Raw genomic sequence first — 21,591 nt, forward strand, 5'->3', positions numbered from 1 at the left:
GCTTTCCTCATAAGACAACCTGCCCATTCCTGGTATTAGTCCAGTAAACCTTCTCTAAACTGCTAACGCATTTACATCCATCCTTAATTAAGGAGACCAGCACTGTATGCTGCTGCAGCTGTGGGCCTCGTCAGTGCCCTGTATAACTAAAGCATAACCTCTTAACTTTTGTAATCAATTCCCCTCACAATAAATCATAACATTCCAATAGCTTTCCTAATTACTTACTGTACCTGCATACTAGCCTTTTGTGATTCATGCACTAGGATACCCAGATCCCTCTGAACCTCAGAGCTCTGCAATTTTTCACCATTTAGATAATATGCTTCTTTTTAATTCCTTCTGCCAAAATGGACAATTTCACATTTGCCCACATTATACTCCATTTACCAGATCTTTGCCCACCCACTTAACCTATCTATGTCACTTTGTAGCCTCCTTATGCCCTCTTCACAATTTACTTTCCTACCTATCTTTGTTGTCAGCAAATTTAGCAATCATACCTTTGGCCCCTTCATCCAAGTCATTTATATAAATTGTAAAAAAGTTGAGGCCCCACACTGAACCCTGTGGCACACCACTTATTACACCCTGACAAGCAGAAAGGACCCACTTATGGCTACCTCCTGCTTCCTGTTAGCTAGCCAATTTTCTAACCATGTGGATATGTTACCCCCTACACCGTGAGCATTATTTTCCGCAGTAACCTTTGATGCGGCCCCTTATCAAATGTCTTCTGGAAATCTAAGTACAGTACATCCACTGATTCCCTTTTATCCACATCACATGTGACTCCTTCAAAGAACTGCCAATAAATTGTTTAAACATGATTTCCCTTTCACAAAACCATGTTGACACTGCCTGATTACCTTGAATTTACCTAAGTGCCCTGCTATAACAGCTTTAATAATAGCTTCTAACATTTTCCCTATGACAGATGTTAAGCTAGCTGGCCTGTAGTTTCCTGCTTCTGTCTGTCTCCCTTTTTGAATAAAGGAGTTACATTTGCTATTTTAAAATCTAATGGAACCTTCCCTGAATCTAGAGATTGGAAAATTAAAACCAACGCATCAACTATCTCACTAGCCATTTTTCTCAAAACCCTCAGATGAAGTCCATTAGGCCCCGGGGATTTGTCAGCCTGCAGCTCCAACAATTTGCTCAATTAGTTCTCTGGTGATTGTGATTTTCCTGAGTTCTTCCCTCCTTTCCATTTCCTGATTTACAGCTATTTCCGCGATGTTTCTTGTATCTGTTGTAGTGAAGACCGATGTAAGTTACCCTTTCAAATCACCTGCCACCTCCTTATTTTCCATTATTAATTCCCCAGACTCACTTTCTATAGGACCAATGCTCACTTTAACTCTCTTCTTATCTAAATATCTAGAGAAACTCTAACTACCCTGCCTAAAGTTTTATTCCTTTATTTTACTTGGCTTAGACTTAACTTTACATCTCTCTTGCTTGTGTCTCTTTCTTAAATCTAAGTAGCTACTTCATTAAAAATAGTACGATTTTCTGATTTTCAGCTATTTAAAGAGACTGCCATACAGCAGTTTCTCACCAACCAATGAACTTATGATTTTCCTGTGATGTCACTCTGATTTTTTTTTAAAAAACCAACACCTGAGTTGGTCAGGTCCGATTCTCTCTGCTCCTTGAAGGTAAGCGAAGGCTCCAAGCCTTGTCCCCTCTTATCTGCTCCCAAGTAGAGGTGTCTTCCACAGGTCTGGTTCTTTCTGCCCCCCCGCCGAAGAATGAGTTTTAAAGATAAATGAGCAAAACATCCGCCCACCAGTCAACCACTTACCTGCTTTCCTTTGATGTTACACTTTGATTTCTGTAAGACAGTGACAGCTCTGGGAGATAGACTAGACAGCTCTTCTAGGTCTTCCCTTCCGCCGCTCTTCTAACTGATGCTGACTGCCTCTGGGTCATCTTTTCCAACGCTCTGTGGTGGCTTTGGGGACAATGACAGGTGGGGAGTTTGACTGGGGCGGTACACCTATCTCACTAACTCAGGCGAGCTCAGGGAGGACAGAAACCACCTGAGGAGCAGAAGGGCAAAAGCTCACTTAATCTTGATTTTCAGTACGAGTACAGACTGTGAAAGCAGAGTCTCACGATCCTGCTGATATTTTGAATTTCTAGTATTTTTGTTGTAGAATATTTTAAAATAATAAAATTCAACCATAAGTAATGAACCCATTTGTTTTTGCTCATTGATTGCAATTGGGTAAAACTAGTTTTATGTCAGGATATGGTAGGGACAAGAAAATAGAATTGCAGCTTCAGAAGCTTCTCTGCACATCATTAGTTGAAGCATATGAGAATGGAGACATATTTATATTGCAACCTTTCTGCAATTATTACAAATCAATTTGTTTGGAAAACATAATTTTAAGCCTTAACAGTTCATGGAATAGACATCTATTGAAAGTTCAGCTGTTCCATCACTTTGTCCTATTTCATCTATATAAGTTTTGTGTCTGCTATGTCCATTTATGAAAATGTTGACAACAAAAACGACAGGAAATTTGAGTTCTTCAATCTTTTAAGTACGTAGTAAGAATCAGCTGACCAGTGATGGATTCGGTAATCTGTAGTTAGTCTTTTTGTGATTTTGAACTTCTATCAGCAGAAAGCAGTTTATGATGGAGTATATGAGCACCTGTGGGCAAATAATTAAAATAATAGGTCAGTTTGCCTTATTTAAATTATGTTCATGTAAGACAAAATTTTGTACTTGGTGCCTTTTTATGACCTAACGTGCAGCAGGCAGGTTGGTGTTGGTAATAGCGATCAACTTGATGTTGGTTTGGAGGTCTGATTTGTGTTCAACCCTCAAGTCAAAGTTGTAAATTTAAAAAGCAGCTTGCTTTATCAAACCAAGGAGCTTCCTCCTGTTGCCTTCCCCCAGCGCCCCCAGGATGTTAATCCACCTTGTGACTTCTCTTATTCTGAAATTAAGGAAGGCAAGTGAGGTTCGAGTTCTGAGGAGTGACTAAAGAAATTGGGGTGCTGCTTTCATTAGAACAGCAAAAGGCTGATTAGGTTTGATGTGTTCAAAGTTAGGAGACTTACATAACGTGAATATATCAATTTCTACAATCGGAATCTGTAACCAGAGGGCATGAATTTAAGGCCGTTGAACTAACGAAGGGAGGGATTGGAAGAAGAATTTGTATGCAGAAAGTTATTGTGATGCAGAATGATCAGCCAGAAATTTAAGTGATGGAAGTAGAATTTATGATGGCTTTTAAAAAGGAACTGGATAAATATTTGAATGAGAAGAAAATTAAGGTTTAGGGAAGGAACTATTTGGATAGCTCTTTCAGTGCAGGTTTGTAGAGTTGAATAGTGCCCACTTGTGCTGCGCAACGCTATGCATGCAAACTTTTAAATGTTCTCTTCACTCACTCATTACCAGTTTTATGAAATAATTGAACTGTTTATCTAAAAGTTTGATACAAAATCATTCCTTTATTGTGGTTCGACCAGTCAGGGAAATGTTATGACCAAATTGGCGACTTTGGCTTTGCTGTTTGTGTTTTTTAGATTTAAAAAAAAAACAAATGGCATAGAACTTCATAATATACCTAGCAGGCACTGTTGGCCTTGACTATGCAGGACATACTGTATTTGGAAAGAGAATTTACTGCACAAGTGCCCTTCAAGCAAATATGTGAAATCTTTTTGCTGAGAATGAGTGTCAGATTTTGGTATCGCAAAGCTGCACATGTGACTTGTAATGTGTTAGGAAATAGAGTTTAAGTAAGTTGTATTTGTAGGTGTTAGGAGTGAGTTTTAGCTTTAAAGTTTAAGTTTGATTTGTATTTCTGTATTTGTGTTAAGAAAGGTTAATTTTTTTTTTATTCATTCAGGGGATGTGGGCTTTACTGAATTTTAGTTTCACTTTAAAAGGTGCCTGCATCTCTAACATGAGTTCTATGACTTGCAGCTAAGCTAAACAAACAAGAGTAGAGAGACTAGGCTGTTGCCTAGTGACAGGGATCTAGAGAGGCAGGCCGCTCCCATAGACCCAGAAGAAACAGCAGTTTGATTTGGAAGCTGTTTGAGTTCAGTTGGTTTTTGAAAATAGCTACCAGGAGAGACTGGAGCAAAGGGTATAGATAGCCAGTCCCAAGCTAAAGATAACACACCAAAATCCAGTGGAGTGAACAGGAGAAAGCCCCAAGCAGACCTTCTAGCCAAAGGAAGGACTGGAACCTAGAACAGGCCCTGTTAAGAGTGAGAGGCAGAGAGAGAGAGGCTCCAAGCTTCAGATTTAAAAACACAAAAGCTGCAGAAAGCGGATTTAAAGCGAGAACAGTTTGCAAGAGGCTAGAAGGCCCCAAAAGGTGACTGAAGGTCTATAACGCTTTGCTATGGGCATGTGAAGCAGTGGTGTGCTGTTGGACAGCTGAGTCAGTGAGAGAGAGTGCATGGAGGAAAGCTTGAATGCATGAGGTGACCCAGGGGAGAGGAACATTAGAAGGAGAGTTTGAAACCCTGGAAGCAAACCCTTGCAGAAGGCGTCTGAGAGAAAGCGTCGGTTTGGTAGAAGATTCCAAAGCGAGTTCTTGGAGATTGGAAACCCTCGTGAAAGAGTTCAGTGAGACTAATTGGCTCACAGTGTGACAAGCGTCTGGGGGGAAGCTGAGGAGAGATCAATAGCATCTATCTGGGGTGGCATCTGTTACTTGGTTTCAGAGCGTGGTGTGTTTGACCACAGGTCACCTTACTGTGTATTTATTGTGAACATTAGAGTATAAAGTTTTTGTAACTTGTGTTATCCTTATAAATCTGTATATACCTGTAAAGGTATTGTTGTGGGTGAAGGAGTATTGTAATATAGTTCATCTTTTCTTGTTAAATAAAAGTTTTATTCTTTTGTTGAAAGTTCATGTACTGACTCTGGTGACTTGATTTGGTGACCACTCTCCACGTATCTAAACAAACAAATTAAAAGCTAGTATCTATCAAGCTCGGTTCCACTCTGGGATCAGGCTCGTCCAAGGGTAACCTCAGCTGGGATCATAACAGTATTAACGTTGCAAAAAAGGAGTAGTGTGGAGCAAAAAGTGTTAATCTGATCCTGGGATGATTTCTTACAATTTTTAATTTGAAGGCGAAGGGCCAAAATCCTTAGTGCAGGACGTGGACGGGGTTGGAAAGAATAAGAAACTGTGATTCGGGAAGTTGCAAAGTATAATGCCAAGTTTGTGTTTTAAGAGCGTGACAGTGATAGAAGAAAGGAAACAGTGTGTTGTAATGTTTCTATTTGCAGTAAGCTTAGTTAATTATTTATTGTTTGTTTTCATTTTTGCATGAAACTTCTATAAAGCACAGCCTGGCTGCTGACTGCAGAATTAGTTCAAATTAGTAATGCATTCAGGCAAAATGAGCAGAGTATTTTAACAGCTACTTGGCGTATAATGATTGTTGAATACAATGATTTTGGTCTGGTGCATCATATAATTTCAAGATTAGTGTTCGATGATGTAGAGTTTCACAGTTTTGAGATTCTGAGAAAGATGAAGTTCGGGTAGGGGAGATGCATCTTCATTTCAGCACAATAAGGGTGTAGGGAGGACAAAGCATAAAATTACTCATTTGGAGTTTAGAAGGAATATGAGGGAACTTCAAAGGAACAAAGATAATTTTATTGATTTTAATATAGGGAAATATGATAAGTTGGAATGGAGCTTTTGGTGGCATATAGTTGGATTGGAGAAGGGACAACAAAGATACACTAGATTGGTGCCTGGGATGAGAGGACTGCCCTTTGACAAGTTGACTGTATCTATATTCTCTGGAGTTAAGTATGGAAGGTGATTTCATTGAAGCATGCAGGATTTTGAAGGGACTTGATAAGGTCAACACTGAGAGGTTGTTTTCCCTGGGCTGGGGAGTCTAGAACATGGGCACTATCCCAGGATAAGGAGGAGATCATTTGGGATTGAGATGAGAAATTTCTTACTCAGTATTTTGAATCTTTGGTATTCTCTACCCCAGAGAGTTTGGGTCCTACGTCATTAAATATATTTAAGGCTGGGATAGATAGATTTTTGGGGTCTTAGGGAATCGATGGATATGGGGAGTGAGTGGGAAGATGCAGTTTAGGCCGAAAATCACTATGATCGTATTGAATGACTGAGCAGGGGTGAGGGACCCTATGACTCCTACGCCAATTTTTCATTTCTTATGATCACATCTGGATGAGAATTAGACTGGAAAATATTAGCTTGCATGTTTTCCAAAAGCGCAACAGGGATGCAGGAACAATCTTTCCAGGTACTTGGACAAGATTTAAGTCTTTGAGCTGACTGGTATTGGTGAGACTTAAGGGGCACAATAATGCTTGGGACCAAAGAGGAAACTGGGTCCTTAATGAGAACTTTATCAAAGGAGTTCTATTTGAAGTGAGAGGACATACTGATACCATGAATATCAGTAGATGAGGTGGAGCTGTCAACCGTATGAGTGCTGTCGGTTAGACTTGTTTGTAGGTGAATCTTTTACGCAAGTCTTTGATTACCTTATTCAAAGTGTTTACATGATCAAGGTATAGTTCAGACACTGCAATGAGAACTGAAGACTTTGAATAGGTGAGAGAATAGATTTGGTAAAATTGTTTTTTGTTATTAACAGCTTTATTCATGTTGTCAATGAATCACATTGGCTGCTTGTATCATAATGTCAAATTGTACTTGATTATTTTCTATACAGAAATGTAACACTGAAAATCTGCGCCTGTAATGGACCTTGCAATCCTGAATATCTGTTATCTCTTGACTCAGTCTTGGATATCCAAGGTTTTTGGGTTGGCATCAAGATTGCGAGTTACCTTTTGTATTTCTGGGCTTTTGCCTCTCTCAATTTCCTCCTTCCATTCTGATAAGCTCCTTATTTCATAAGCAGGCAAGTGCTATAACTTGCTGCAATATTGAACCAGTATGATCTATTAAGTTAAAAACAAAAAAACTGCGGATGCTGGAAATCCAAAATAAAAACAGAATTACCTGGAAAAACTCAGCAGGTCTGGCAGCATCGGCGGAGAAGAAAAGAGTTGACGTTTCGAGTCCTCATGACCCTTCAACAGACAGAACACGAACGATCTATTAAGTGTTTAAACTTAAACAAAAATAAAAATACCTGGAAAAACTCAGCAGGTCTGGCAGCATCTGCGGAGAGGAACACAGTTAACGTTTCGAGTCCATGTGACTCTTCAACAGAACTAAGACATATAGAAATTAGATGAAATATAAGCTGGTTGAGGGGTGGTGGGTGGGACAGGTAGAGCTAAGAGTCATACGGACTCGAAACATTAACTCTGTTCCTCTCCACAGATGCTGCCAGACCTGCTGAGTTTTTCCAAGTATTTTTAATTTTGTTTTGGATTTCCAGCATCTGCAGTTTTTTGCTTTTCTCTAAGTGTTTAAACTTGTTGCTCCAGAGATATTTTGCTTCTGTGGCAACTGTTCATGAGTAGATTTTAGGCATTCAAACATCAGCTGTTCCCATCTACTTGCCCTCGTTGCTTGCTTATTTTTCTAAGGATGCCGTTTTTATGCTGTGCTGGATCACAATCTCATTGTATGCTAGAATACCTCTATTGACAGTCCCCCGCCCCTCCCTCTCCCTCTACTATGCCACCCCCCCCCCCCCCCCCCCCAAAATGCCAATCTAATTTTATTCTCGCCATCTGTTCTCTTCAGTTGTGCCTCCTTTTCCCTCTACCTGGGGCACTTTTGTCCAGTCACTAGGAACAGTGCAGATAGTTAGTTCTATAAGTATATGGGGAGATGGTGGCATAGTGGTAATGTCACTGGACTAGTAAAATCCAGAGACAGAGGTTAATGCTCAGGGAGGCTTGGATTCAAATCCCACCATGGCTCTGGTGGAATTTAAATTCAATACAAATCTGGAATTAAAAGCCTAATGATGACCATGAAACCACTGTCAATGGTTATAAAAAACCATCTGGTTCGCTAATGCCCTTTAGAGAAGGAAATCTGCTGTCCTTACCTGCTCTGGCCTACACGTGACCCCAGACCCACAGCAATGTGGTTTACTTTTAAATGCCTTTGGAAGTGGCCTAGCAAGGCACTCAGTTGTATCAAACTGCTACAAAATCTCAAAAAAAAGGAATAAAGCCGGACTGACCATCTGGCATCAACTGGAAATAACAAAGGCAAACTCCATCCTGTTGACCCTACAAAGTTATTCTTACTAACATCTGGGGGCTAGTGCCAAAATTCAGAGCTGTCTCAGATGAGTCAAGCAACAGCCTGACATAGTCATCTTTACGGAATCGTACCTTAACGATAATGTCCCAGACACCACCATTACCATCCCCGGGCATATCCTGTCCCACCGACAGGACAGACCCAGCAGGGGTGGTGGCACAGCGGCATACAGTCGGGAGGGAGTTGCCCTGGGAGCCCTCAACATCGACTCTGGGCCCCATGAAGTCTCATGAGGGCAAGGAAACTTCCTGTTGATTTACCATGTACTGGTCTCCCTCAGCTGCTGAATCAGTACTCCTTCATGTTGAACATCACTTGGAGGAAGCACTGAGGGCGACAAGGGTGCAGAATGTACTCTGGGTGGGGGACTTCAATGTCCATCACCCAGTGGCTCTATAGCACCACTACTGACCATGCTGGCCGAGTCCTAAAGGACACAGCTGCTAGACTGGGTCTGTGGCAGGTGGGGAGGGAACCAACAAGGGGGAAAAACATACTTAACCTCATCTCACCAACCTGCCTATCGCAGATGCATCTGTCCATGACAGTATCATTAGGAGATACCATTGCACAGTCATTGTGGAGACGAAATCCCCCCTCCACATTGAGGATACCCTCCATTGTGTTGTGTGGCACTACTACCATGCTAAATGGGATAGATTTCGAACAGATTTAGCAAATCAAGACTAGGAATCCATGAGGCGTTGTGGGCCATCAGTAGCAGCAGAATTGTACTCAAACACTAATCTGCAACCTAATGGCCTGGCATATCCCCCAGTCTACCATTACCATTAAGCCAGGAGATCAATGCTGGTTCAATAAAGAGTGCAGGAGCAGCATCAGGCATACCTAAAATAAAGTGTCAACCTGGTGAAGCTATAACACAGGACTACTTGCATGCCAAACAGCACAAGCAGCAAGTTGAGCTAAGCGATCCCACAACCAACGGATCTCATGCAAGCTCTGTAGTCTTGTCACATCCAACTGTGATTGGTGGCGGACAATTAAACAACTCTCTGGAGGAGGAGGCTCCACAAGTATCCCTAACCTCTGATGGGGGAGCCCAACACATCATTGCAAAAGATAAAGCATTTGCTACAATCTTCAGCCAGAATTGCTGAGTGGATGATGCGTCTCCCTCCCACCCGGAGGTCCCCAGCATCACAGATGCCAGCCTTCAGCCAATTTGATTCACTCCACGTAATATCAAGGAATAGCTAAAGGCACTAGATAGGCTATGGGCCCCGACAATATTTTGGCACTAGTACTGAAGACTTGGGCTCCAAAACTTGGCACACCCCTATCCAAGCTGTTCCAGTACAGCTACAGCACTGGCAGCTACCCAGCTATGTGGAAAATTGTCCTGTACACAAAAAGCAGAACAAATCCAATCCTGCCAATTACTGCCCCATCAGTCAATAGCCAGTAAAATAATGGAAGGGGTCATCAGCAGTGCTATCGAGCGGCATTTGCTTAACAATAACCTGCTCACTGATGCCCAGTTTGGGTTCCGCCAGGGCCACTCAGCTCCTGATCTCATTGCAGCCTTGGTTCAAACATGGACAAAAGAGCTGAACTCCTGAGGTGAGGTGAAAGTGACTGCCCTTGACATCAAGGCCACATTTGGCTGTGTGTGGCATCAAGGAGCCCTAGCAAAACTGGAGTCAGTGGGAATCAGGAGGAAAACTCTCTGCTGGTTGGAGTCATACCTAGCACAAAGGAAGGTGGATATGGTTACTGGAGGTCAGTCATCTCAGCTCCAGCAGATCACTGCAGGAGTTCCTCAGGGTAGTATCCTTGGCGCAACCATCTTCAGCTGCTTCATCAATGACCTTCCTTCCATCATCAGGTCAGAGGTGGGGATGTTTACTGATGATTGCACTATGTTCACCATTTGCACCTCCTCAGATGCTGAAGCAGCCCATGTCCAATTGCAGCAAGACCTGCACAATATCCAAGTTTGGGCTGACAAGTGGCAAGTAACATTTACGCCACACAAGTGCCAGGCAATGACCATCTCCAACAAGAGAGCATCTAGCCATCGCCCCTTGACATTCAATGGCATTACTATCACTGAATCCCCCACTATCAACATCCTGGGGGTTACCATTGACCAGAAACTGAACTGGACTAGTCATATAAATACTATAGCTACAAGAGCAGGTTAGAGGCTAGGAACCCTGCGATGGGTAACTCAACTCCTGACTCCACCAAGCCTCTCCACCATCTACAAGGCAGAAGTCAGGAGTGTGATGGAATACTCCCCACTTGCCTGGATGAGTGCAGCTCCCACAACACTCAAGAAGCTTGACACCATCCAGGACAAAGCAGCCTGCTTGATGGCACCACATCCATAAACATTCATTCCCTCTAACATCAATGTGCAGTAGCAGCAGTGTGTAGTATCTACAAAATGAACTGCAGGAAGTCACCAAGGCTCCTTAGACAGCACCTTCCAAACCCATGACCATTGCTATTTAGAAGGACAAGGGCAGCAGATAATTGGGAACACCGCCACCTGGAAGGCCCCCCCCAGGTCACTCACCATCCTGACTTGGAAATATATTGCCGTTCCTTCACTGTCGCTGGGTCAAAATCCTGGAACTCCCTCCCTAACAGCATTCTGGGTGTACCTGCACCACATGAACTGCAGCGGTTCTAGGATGCAGCTCATTACCACCTCAAAGGCAACTAGGGATGAGCAATAAATGCTGACCCAGCCAGCCACATCCCTTGAAGGAATAAAAAAAAATCTGGAATTGAAACTAGCGTCGGTGATGCTGACCATGAAACTATCATCAATTCTCATAAAAACCTGTCTGGTTCACTCAGATACTTTAGGAAAGGAAATCTGCCATTACCAGATCTAGCCTACCAGTGATTCCAAATTCCCACAATGTGGTTGATTCTTAACTGCCCTCTGCAATGGCTGAGCAAGCCACTCAATTCATGGGCAATTAGGGAAGGGCAACAATTGCTGGCCTAGCCAGTGACACCCACATCCCTTGAAATAATAAAATAAAACCTAAAACCCCTTGGGATTTTTAGGTCGTGAAATAAGATGTTGCGGATCATTAAAGCAGTTGGAATACAGGATCCCCAATTTGCAAATTATAAATTTCAATGAGTTTACATGTACTGTTGCTGATACCTATATTTTAATCATCTTTTATCTTTTTATTGCAGGAACACCTCTGTTGACACACTTGAAAAGGGAGACTTGAGATGTTCAACATGTGGACAGCAGCTGTTTTCCAGTTTAAAATGGGAGGTTATATCCATTAATGACAAATGTGCAGCTTGGTACCATATCAGACTCCTTGGTCCATTTTACTTGGTTTCCTAGAACATTTTAAATACGATCTGTTTAACCTTTGAAGATAAGGATTTCCTCCATTTAAAAACAACACCGAGTTGGCTATTTACTTTGCAGCTACAATGAGCAGTACAGTAGGAAAAGAAAAAGACTGCAAAGAGAAGGACCCTAAAGTTTCATTGGGAAAGGACAGGGAAAGGGATACAAAGGCTTCTGGTGGCTTTGGGAAAGAGGGTAAAGAGAAAGAATCCAAGACCAAAGGGAAAGATGCCAAAGAGGGTAAAAAAGAATCTAGTGGGGTACAACCAGGCGTGCAATTCCAAGTGGACAATACAATAAAACGGCCAAATCCAGCACCAGGACGTAAAAAATCGAGTAATGCTGAAGTGGTTAAAGAGTTAAACAAGTGTCGTGAGGAGAATGCAATGCGTTTGGACTTGGCCAAGAGATCTATTCACATGCTTCCAACGTCAATCAAGGAATTGACCCAATTAACTGAGCTTTATTTGTATAGTAACAAATTGCAGTGTTTGCCAGTAGAACTGGGTTGCCTTGTGAACTTGGTCACCCTGGCACTAAGTGAGAATTCACTTACAAGTTTGCCTGACTCTCTTGATAACTTGAAGAAATTGCGAATGCTTGACCTGCGGCATAACAAACTTCGAGAAATCCCTACAGTAGTATACAAGCTGATTTCCCTCACCACTCTCTATCTGCGGTTTAACCGTATAACTACTGTGGAGAAGGACATCAAAAATCTATCCAAACTTACAATGCTGAGTATCCGTGAGAACAAAATTAAACAGCTCCCTGCTGAAATAGGTATGTGTATTCTGTTTGTTGCCTGCATGTCCAAAACAATTTTAATGACTTTTCCTTGGCAGGTTTATTTGAAAATGTTATTGTGGTATAACTGGTTGGCATTGTTTGGAGGGCTTCATTAATTATTGATCTGTTTATGTAAGTTGATTTTGCACAGTTTTGCCATACAAATCGGAGTCTCACCTCCGACACTTAATACAAGTTCAGTCATTTTTATTTACTTGTCATTATGTGCAAATAGATGATCATGTTAACAGATGCAATCTCACAATGGACATCCAATGGTCTGAAGTGAAAATTGTGTAAAACTCTACACAATGATGAAACACTTTGACTACACAATGCTGGAAGGCTGTCAGTCAATCTTAAGGCCTTCATTCAGTCAACTGCAAGAATGAAGCCTGAGTCATTCTTCATCTGAATCCTGAGAATGGATTTCTGCCTGTAAAAAATCTCTGCCAAACACTCAGCATTGTTTTTTCTTTCTTTAAAGAAATTTGTTCTTTGATATCACCTGATAGTTGTGTGTTTCTTTGTATGTTTACTTTGAGGTTACTTTGTAAATTAATATTTAAAAAAAATGCCCTATATACCTTTCAGGGTGCTACCGATATGTGTTTCTTCAAAAACTACTGTGAGCAAAGATTGAATTTCAGATGACTAACATTAGCAAGATTCTTCATTTACACCCTTAATGTTGAAAATATGCTGGGAATTGTAGACTATAGCTTTACATTTATTTCAGTAAATGGGACTGAAGATTTAGTAATAGTTGACCTCCACTCGAATGCTGCATTGTCCCTTTTCTAGAGATCCACCAGTTTAGTCATTAACCAGGTGTGATATCTCTCTTTGAATCCCATTCCATAGGCTCAACAATAAATCACTGGAAAGCAAGTTAAGATATATCTAAGATATTGGAATTGTGGAAAAAATGCCATTAATAGAGGACATTAAATCTAAATTCCTATCAATAATTTAGGGAAGTTCTTCAATGTTTAAGTATATCCATTTTTTTGAAGGATACTTTTTGCATTATGGTCTTCCACCCCCAAAAATCTTGTCATTTTCTGTCAATTTGTAGTGAATTTTTACAACAGTAGGTAATTCATTGAACTACAAATGAACAGGTATGGATGAAGCTTCCTATGAGGAAGAAAATATATCAACATTTAAATTGGTAATACTAGTTATATTGTGTGCCATATTTATGATATTGGTGGCATTGCATTATTAACTCTACTGCCACTGGTTTAAACATAGTGCCTCTAAACATTAAATAGTCATTGCAACATAACTTTCACTAATAAATTGTTTAAGAATGAACCTACTGAAGTGAGAGTGATGTAAGTGCATTGTCAAATACTCTATTAAAGCATCAATTCAGATTAAAATAAAAATGTAAGATATAAGCTGCTGAATTTTAATTCAGCAAATTTGAATCATTGCAGCCACACAGTTGCTAGCTTTGGCTTTAAAATTGTTGTTAATAAAAAAAAATCATTTACTTTCGTTGGTTAGGGATTGGAAGTTGCATAGCCTTTGGAGATCCCTATTTTACTTAGTTATTTGTCTCCCATGAGCTGTGTTTGATATGAGCATTGTGATTCATCTTTGGTTGCTTCAAGTTTGAGCATAAGCTTGATTAGATTTTACAAGTCGTAAGGCCAGTTCAGGAATTTTCTCTTTTAAATATTATTGACTTCAGTCAAAGACAAATTGAAACTAGAGTTTCCATGTTCCTATCTTTGAATTTCCATTGCACTCCTTCCAAAGCCAATACCACTTTCCTGCAGTTTTCAGCCCAATACTGAATGCAGTTTTGAACTCCAGGTGAGGTCTGACAATAGGCTCTGTAAAGCATCACTTCCTCACTATTTTGTAATAAACCCCCTTGAGATAAAGGCCAACATTCCATTTTGATTTTTGTACCTGTTCAAAAGCTTTACCATATGTGTATAGAATCATAGAATAGTTCCAGGAGGCCATTGGCCCATCAAGTTCATGTATAGACACCGTAAACCATTTTACTGTGCAATATCTAGTCTCTAAATCATTAAGAATATTTTCATTTATCTTTCAAAATGAATGATTTTGCACCAGAATGATTTTGAGCACAGGTTACATAAACTTGGTTTGTATTATCTTGAGTTTAGTGATGTAATCAATGTTTTTTTTAATGGAAAGGGATGCAGTAGAGTAGATCAAGAATGAATTTAGGAGTGAAATCAGGAAGTGCTTTTCACATACGCATACTGGAAATCAGGACCTCTCCTCCCTCTCATTCCACTCCAAAAAATTGATGCTGGCTCAAGTGAAATTTTCAGGACTGAGATTGATTTTAGTCAGTTAAGGATATTTAGAGAAGTGGAACAAAGTTGGATAAATAGAGTTGAGATGGGTTTAAAAACAGTTATGATCTAATAGAATGGCCAAGCTGGCTTGAGGAACTGAATGGCCTACTCCTATTCCTGTATTCATCATATCAGTCTGTAAAATGCAATTCAAACCCACCCGGTATCTTAATTATGTAACTTGCAAGCAGGAGTGTCTATTTAAACAAGGAGCAAACCAGATTGATAAGTTGTATCTGTCAAAGGATGACTGTTTTACATATGTCACATTTTTCTGTTAAGGGTAATTGATTTACTTTTCAATTTTTGGTGTTGCCACCTTATATAGGATGGAAAGGCCTGGACTTTTGGGGGTCTCTGCTAGTATTATATAATGTATGCATGCACACGTGGCTTACCCTTGGTCACAAGAGTACAATAGTTTCTGGATAAATGTTAAAGCATAGTTGGCAAGTTGCAGTGTATCATTACTATTTAAATCCTCCTATTTATTGGAACTTTTTAATTGCTTACTTTTTTTTTGGTTTGGGTGGTAGGAGACCCTTTCAAAGAAAGTAACCTTATTAATGAATAGCTTAATTCTTTACCCACTGAAATGGGACAAAGACAGTTGGGTAATTGATGTCAGCAGAATGGACGTTGTACCTAACTTATTGTCCTATCACATCCAAGACTTTTGACTATTATGGTTTGCTTGTCACTGTTGTGGTTATGTAGGACGTTTGATGTCGAGCATAGAGAAATATGAACCTATGCAAAGATTAGGCTTTCTTCCAATACTTCATTTCCTTTTCTACTGTGAGTTGGGTGAAGCTTAGTGTTTCTTGTGGTCTGGGGGAAAGGGAGGATATTGTCTGCATGCCTTTTTGTTATCTTAAGATCAGTCACTTTGCAGGAATATTTGTGTGGATGCAGTTATTTAGGGACCTGTGTACTTTTGAATAGAGTTTTTTAATTGTAAGACTGTATGTGTCTCATTTTCCTCCTAAATGTGGATTATTCATTTGTATATTGCTGCTTTTGTAGTATTATATTGCTTTTAGAGTTAGAGGAAGCACAGCTACACATAGGTGTTAGCAAATTCACACTTTTTGCTGTGTGCTGTAACTGGAATAGGCTGTTAGCTGACACCACCTAGTAGAGCAACTTATCAAACACACTAGTTAATTGTTTGAGAACTGCAGTACTAGTTTAAGCTAAGCCTTCTGACCATGTGCTGAAATAAAAAAGTTTGCATAGATTCTAATAGGCAAAATAAGCCAGGGGCAAGCTATTACATTTGGAGCTTAAATGGAAAGTTCAAACAAAATTCCCCATACAATTGCAGTGTAGCACATGCTAAACAGAGGAGAAAAATGAACACCAAGCATTAGTAATAAATGAGTTAGAGGAATAGATATTGTTGGAAAGAGGTTTTCCAGATACTTTTGAAGGGAGGATGAAAAATACCAAAGGAAAAGAATTTAGGAGGAGAGAATCCCACAATGTAGGGTAAGGTTGGGGTGAAAATCCTGCTATTGAAGGTGAAGCAGAAGGATGATGGGTACACCAGGCCAAAATTCTCACAACAAAGTGTGCACTGGTATACAAGACTGGAGGGAATGATGGTGAAAGGATTGTAAAAGAGGATTGTGTTAGGGGATTTGGAATTGGTGTGTTGTGAGGATGGGTGCTAAGCAAGTGATGGAGGTTTGGGTTTGAGTTCACAGGCTCAGGAAAATGCTGAGATGAATAGTGTGGATGATAACTTCAGTTGGGCTAGATACTTCCAACAATTTTTCCCCTCCTGCAAACTGCTTTTCTGGTGGCATATAATATAACTATCCCTTTTCACATTTTTTTAATTGGGTTCTAGGAATTGCAAGGTTTTGGAAGTATTGGAATAGAGCAGATTTTGTATTTTAACAAGATCAACGTTATTAATTACAGACTCTAAACAATGGGCCTGATGGTTTGTGCTATATACAGAAACAGCTGGAATACGTAATGACCTTTTTGCATGAAATAAACCAAATCCCACCTACTGTTCATACTCTATCTGTCTAGGATTAATACATCGTGATCGACTGGAAGATGTAGTGCATTTACTGATTAACTGAATAATGACTGATTATGAATCTGCACTGTTTTTTGTCTTCCCCCTCCCGTAATGAAAGATTCAAAATTGTATATTTCAAGTCCACATAATTATTCATGCTAAAAGCTTTATGACATTCTAGATTAGTAATTTGATTTATATTCTGCCTGAAAATATGCAGCACCACAGTGTATCTTCTGAAAATTATTTTATGGAGCAGGATTAGAGAGCAGTACCTCAATATTTTCATCCATTGCTTAAGTGTGATGTAGGTTGATGTCAGGTTCCTGATCTATTTTAATAGGAAGGGGAGGAAAGAACATTGGGCAAGGTAACTTGTGTCACTTAAGCTTGATAACTTGATAGTGGCATTGGTATCAGGAATGTTGGGTCAATAACCTTAGTATGTAGAAAAATAAAGTTCTAAATTCAAAGGTTAGCTAAATTCTGATTATATAAAAGAATTCAAATAATTTGTTTTTTGTGATAAAATGCCTTGGTGAACTGGGTTTGAATTTTCCTTTTGAAGTTTTAATATTTTTTTTACAAAACTATACTTTATTCATAAATCTTCAACATTTCAAACCATTTCAAAATCACCATCACAAAAATACAATCAGGTTCAACTTTTACAACATGAATCACAAGGTGTATCAGTATAAACAATGAATATTACAATCATTGGCAGACATTCATTTTGACCTGTACATCCCAAAGGGCTCTTTACAGTTCCCAGCCCCTCAGTGCACTGTGGCAGAAAGGTCTTAGGCAGCGACCCTTCCCTATTGCTCCTTTGCGGCAGCTGCCCCAAGCTTTAGTGCGTCCCTCTGTACATAGTCCTGGACCTTGGAATGTGCCAGTCTGCAACACTCGGTCGGGGACAACTCTTTGCTGGAAGACCAACAAGTTACGGGCAGACCAAAGAGCGTCTTTTACCGAGTTGATGATCCTCCAGCTGCAGTTGATGTTTGTCTCAGTGTGTGTCCCTGGGAACAGCCCATAGAGCACAGAGTCCTGTGTCACAGAACTGCTCGGGATGAACCTCAACAGAAACCGCTGCATCTCTCTCCAGACCTTCTTTGCAAAGACACAATCTACAAGGAGGTGAACAACGGTCTCATCCCCACCACAGCCACCTCAAGGGCAATGTGCAGAGGGGGTGAGACTCCTGGTGTGTAGGAAGGATCTGACAGGCAGGGCTTTTCTCACCACCAGCCAAGCTACATCTTCGTGCTTGTTGGAAAGTTCTGGCGATGAGGCATTCTGCCAAATGACTTTGTCAGTCTGCTCGGAGAACTATCCCACCGGATCCACCCTCTCCTTTTCCCTCAGGGCCTTTAAGACGTTACGTGCCGACCACTGCCTGATGGACTTGTGGTGAAAGGTGTTTCTCTGCATAAATTTTTCCATGAGGGACAGGTGGTACGGCACGGTCCAACTACTTGGAGCGTTCCGCGGCAGCGTGGCCAGACCCATCCTTCACAACACCGGGGACAGGTAGAACCTCAGCACGTAGTGACACTTGGAGTTTTGATACTTGTTTAGTGACCAATGACTTGATTAGGAGCAATTGATCATTGATTTAATGAAGATGCCACTAAACTGAAGGCACTTTGAGGCTATGGTGACCTGAACTGACAACGTGAGCCTTCACTTCTTCGTCTAAAATGACAGTAATCACAAGGGCTTGAATGACTAGGGCAGAAGATCTTCAATTTTAATGTTTATGAAATGTATAACCAAAATGCACAATATGGAAGTCGTTTGCTTTTAAGATACTTTTTTCCTTTTTTTAAACCACTAAATTAAAATCCAAACAACTGTGGGCATTTTATTCTTTCCTCCCATCTCAGGGTAAAAGTACCCAATTTGGGTTGATTGGGTGCAAACACAAAAATAAGTAAAGGACTTGGTCCAAAAATAAGCTGACAAGCTATCTTTTATTGAATGAGGTGCAGTGGAAGAGGAGTACTATGCAGATCCCCAGAAGTGTATTATTTATCAGTATGTGCATCATTTATGTAATGGGTAGCATTTCTCCCAGTGACGGCTTAGCTCATGCCTATATTTTAAAAAAATACTATCACTTGTAATTTTAAACAATGATGCACTCGAATTAATACTTCCATCTTTTATTTCCAATGTCTGGTCAAACCTAAATTGATTACAGTATTGATTAGATTCAGAATAAAGCCTTTCCATTTCCAACCACAAAGATTTAGGAAGCCGTGCCAAATGTTAGTGTGCAGTGATACGGGGAAATGTGACAACCAATTTCTGTACATACAGGTCCCATAAAAGAATTGGATAGGGAGCATGGGAGCCGTTGTGCTATGGATATTTTATCCCAAGAGGATGAATACTGCAGAGTTGTTAAATGAACTCTCTGCATCCACACTTGAAAAACCAGCAGAGGCCTAGCCATAGTTTCAAAGAAGGTGACTACTTCAAAAATAGTCCCACATATTTACCTGTGATTAGTAGTTACACTGAAAGTGTCATTTGGGCTTGTAATAAATTAAGCTGTAGCAAAATCCAGCATTCAATCGATAGTATAAGGGGAGATACAATACAAATTGAGAGACTAGAACTTTTTTAATACAGTTTTCATGAGCACTGTTATAAATACAAAATATTCCAGCTTGAATGCTATTTCTTTCCATAATGCATCTGCATTTAAATGTAATCTTCCTAAAATGACTGACAAGTAATAATTCTACTTTTTGCTGTTACTTAAGTGACAATAACTGGGAGAAGGTATCTTTGGCATAGACTGAGGTTTAACAGAATTTTTACTTTAAGGCTTCAAGTGGGTGCAAGTCTTCGTGAGCAACAGATTTCAAGATTTTGGCTCTGCCAATTTGAGAAGCAAACTTTGTGGACCAGATGGCTGCTGGATCAGGATTAGGGAAACAGGAATTGGTTGCGTAAAGCTGAGTTTTTCTAGATTTATCATAACTAAAATTCAACATTTTTATGTTGCATGTGCAATAGTAGATTCATCTTTGTCTTACTAATGAGAACCTACATTCGGGGACTCTCCCTCAACCCATTTGCAATGCCACACTCCACTTTTAAATATATAACTCTTCAACCATGCCTCTGGTCACTATCACATTTCTTCCTGCTCGACATCTGTTTCAGCCTCTGAAGTACACTGGGAAGTTTATTATGTTAAAGACCCTGTGCAAGTAATTAAGGAATTGTGCACCTGTCTTTTGGGGATATTGTGGAGAGGTTGGTCTTGGTTATTTTTGGTGCTTCTGTTTTGAGATAAAATAGTATTGGAATTATTAATACAAGTATTTGAATGTCTAGATTTTTGATACTTTTCTTTTTGACAGGTGAACTCTGTAACCTCATAACACTGGATGTGGCTCACAATCAACTTGAACACCTCCCAAAGGAGATTGGCAATTGCACACAAATCACAAACCTTGACTTACAACATAATGAGCTTCTCGATCTGCCTGAAACTATAGGTAAGGGGACATTTATTATTTACTGTTGTGTACTGTTCTTACTTTCTCCATATTGAAATGAACAGTGCAGCTACTTTATATAATTTAAATTATCTGTTTACCTGCTTATGTTTAGTTGTTAGTTATTTCTATAGTTTTTTGCTCTGAAATGCCAGGGCTTCATTTCTACAGGTTCTCCTCGAGTTTCTAAATATATATTTTTTTAATTTGCTAATTTGCGGCAACTTATTGAATTGTCATATCCAAGGTTACTGATTTTATAGTTTCCAAAGAAAAGTGAAATTAATTGGAGAGCTCAATCCTCAAAACAATGATAAAATCCTAAAAATCTATGATAAAAATGGAATTTGACTTTGTAAATTGAATTGAATTGTGGAATAAAATTCCCCCCCAAAAATCCTGGAATCCAATGTGCTAAAACTGAATTTAATTTACCATGATAAATCAATACCTCTGCCAATTAGGGGGAGGCAGTGATGTAGTGGTAATGTCATTGGACTAGTAATACAGAGGCCCAGGTTAATGCTCTGGGGACGACATGTGTTCAAATCCCAACGAGACAGCTTGTGGAATTTAAATTCAATTAATGACATCTGGAATTGAAAACCATCATTAAATAGTGACCATAAAACTATCATTGATCTGTTGTAAAAATCCATCTGATTCATTAATGTCCTTTAGGGAAGGAAATCTGTCATCCTTACCTGGTGTGGCCTACATGTAACTCCAAACCCACAATAATGTGGATGAATCTTAACTGCATTCTGAAATGGCCTAGCAAGCCACTCAGTTTAATGGTAATTAGGATGGGTAACGAACACTGAACTTTCTAGTGACGCCCACATCCCATGATAGAATAAAGGCAAAAAAAAACAATTTGCCTGATCTGCGCATATCCCTGATTGTGATCTATAAATGATTTTTTAATTGTCATTTGTTTTCCTCCATTTTTGCTTCTCTGTATGAAAGCCATTCAGGGTGATTGGGTGACCTTGACTATGGGAAGAGATCTATAGACATTGTTCAGTCTGTTTCATGACTAGATATCCTAAAAAATTCAATGGGCACAAGGAGCCTAAATGACAATTTTTCATCTCTTCATTTTATCCTTTCCCCTCACCCTATTACTGTTTGTAATTTAACTGCAGAAACTTAAGGTCATACCTGCATGTTGCTAAGTATCTCCTCTGAGTATTTGTAGATTACAGCAAATGAAGAGTGATTGGGATAAATTGGCCATGTAATAGTATATGGCCACAAAAAGTTAGAAAAATCCTATCGATATTGT

The 21,591-nt window shown here is 39.9% G+C and overlaps 1 protein-coding gene across 1 annotated transcript in view; it reads left to right on the forward strand.

Annotated features, from left to right (window-relative positions):
• The window catches only part of shoc2 (SHOC2 leucine rich repeat scaffold protein), a 176,364-nt gene that overhangs the window by 39,293 nt on the left and 115,480 nt on the right, over nt 1–21,591 (forward strand). The window contains exons 2-3 of the mRNA XM_041209600.1: nt 11,439–12,390; nt 20,166–20,303. Coding sequence (XP_041065534.1) covers nt 11,691–12,390; nt 20,166–20,303 — 838 coding nt within the window. The 5' untranslated portion in view covers nt 11,439–11,690. The remainder of the gene's footprint in view (nt 1–11,438; nt 12,391–20,165; nt 20,304–21,591) is intronic.

The sequence above is a fragment of the Carcharodon carcharias genome, chromosome 17 (genome assembly GCF_017639515.1).
Source record: "Carcharodon carcharias isolate sCarCar2 chromosome 17, sCarCar2.pri, whole genome shotgun sequence".
In the NCBI taxonomy this organism is placed as follows: domain Eukaryota; kingdom Metazoa; phylum Chordata; class Chondrichthyes; order Lamniformes; family Lamnidae; genus Carcharodon; species Carcharodon carcharias.